General features: G+C 46.5%; 1 protein-coding gene across 1 annotated transcript in view; it reads right to left on the bottom strand.

Moving 5' to 3' along the window:
• STXBP1 (syntaxin binding protein 1) overlaps nt 1-1,597 on the bottom strand; it is an 86,734-nt gene that overhangs the window by 20,364 nt on the left and 64,773 nt on the right. Inside the window, exon 12 of the mRNA XM_011931343.1 lies at nt 406-471. Coding sequence (XP_011786733.1) covers nt 406-471 — 66 coding nt within the window. The remainder of the gene's footprint in view (nt 1-405; nt 472-1,597) is intronic.

Below are 1,597 nucleotides of genomic sequence, written 5' to 3' on the forward strand. Positions count from 1 at the left end.
AAGTGATAATGCATGGCATCCAGGATCAGGACATAAAAGGTATTGTGACTTCCTCCTAGCACTCTCTCTCTCAGACGGCTCACTCTGGGGAAAGCCAGTGGCCCTGTTGGGAGGATGCTCAAGCAGCCCTGTGGAGAGGCCCATGTGGTGAACTGAGGCCTCCTGCCAACAGCAGGGGAATAGGAAGAAAAATATAAAGAGGGGAAAAGACAGTGACAGGAAATAAGGTGCCTATCCCAGCCTTTCATTTTCTTTTCTAATAAAAATTGAAGATGACTAAAAATCTGCGATTTTCCATAGATTATTCCACAGACTATCTATTCCACAGAGTAGTAGGGCTTTGAGAAGTCTTTTTGCGGTTGTTTCTACTCAATGATTCAAACAGATGATTTGGGGCTGCCATACCTTGCTGAGCTCTTTCTGGTACTGAGGCATCTTCTTCAGCATCTGGGACAGGTCCCGCATGGTGGTCTGTAAGGGAAAGGAAAGCATATGGTGTCACTCTAATGGCCCTGATGTCAGGAGGCTTTGCAAGGCTGGCGGGCACAGGACAGGACAGCCGCCCTCAATAGGGTTCCCAAGTGCACTCTCCGTAACCCTCAAAATGAATCTGTGAAACACAAGATCATGTGTGTTTAGATTTCCAGGCCTCTGGCTCAAAATTTTTTTTGATCCAAATATGATTGTCTTACAGGTTGGGAACTGAACTCTGAAGTCTCTAGAAGTTACATTTTATTCTATGCTTATTGAACTAGAAAGCTGTTGAGAGCTAATTCTTGGTGAGGAAAAAAATCTTTCTATTCATTGCTTTTCTTCATCCTCAGCTCAAGCAGCCTTAGCGTCAAGTTTGCACTTTCTCCTGGCAGAAAGACTGTGGGTGCGTGGACAGGAGAACAGGGAGGTCAGAGAGGGTGGGAATCTGCACCCGAGGGGCAAGATGGGTCTTTCTGCTTTCTAACTGTGTAGGCCATCTAATCCCATCCATTTATCCCACAAAAATTTACTGAATTACTACTATATACCAGGAACGATTAAGTGCTGGAGATACAAGGACAAAAGTAAAAAAAAACAATCTCTGATTCACGGAGAATCAGAGCATCCAGGAGAGGAGTCAGATAAAGCACTGCAGAGATCAGGGCCCTTCGAGGGGACTCAGCAGGTAGTGTGGGTGCAGTGCACATGGCACAGACATTTGCCTAGTCTAGGTAGGGGACCGGGGAGGGTTTCCCTGAGGAAATGATGCTTGAGCCAAAGAACCTGGCCAGGTCTGAGGCAAGAGGACCCTGGCATGGCTGGAGCAGGAAGGCAGGGCAAGAAGGACAGGGGCAGAGATGAGACCAGAGAGAGGCCTGTGGGGCTCATGATCTGGGCTTTGGAAGGGGTGTGTGTGTGTGTGTGTGTGTGTTGCAGATGGGAGTTATTCTAAGGGGAACAGGAAGTCCCTAAATGGTTTTAAGCAAGGGAGTAATACAACCAGAGTTGCAGTTTGGTAATTTCACTTCCCTTGACTAAGACAGGTGTGCCACCTCTGATAGACAGGCAGGATACGGAGAGGCTTAGGTAAGGTAGTTTATAAATTCTAATTTTTTTTTTTTTT

The sequence above is a fragment of the Colobus angolensis genome, unplaced genomic scaffold (genome assembly GCF_000951035.1).
Source record: "Colobus angolensis palliatus isolate OR3802 unplaced genomic scaffold, Cang.pa_1.0 Scaffold9, whole genome shotgun sequence".
Taxonomy (NCBI): Eukaryota; Metazoa; Chordata; class Mammalia; order Primates; family Cercopithecidae; genus Colobus; species Colobus angolensis.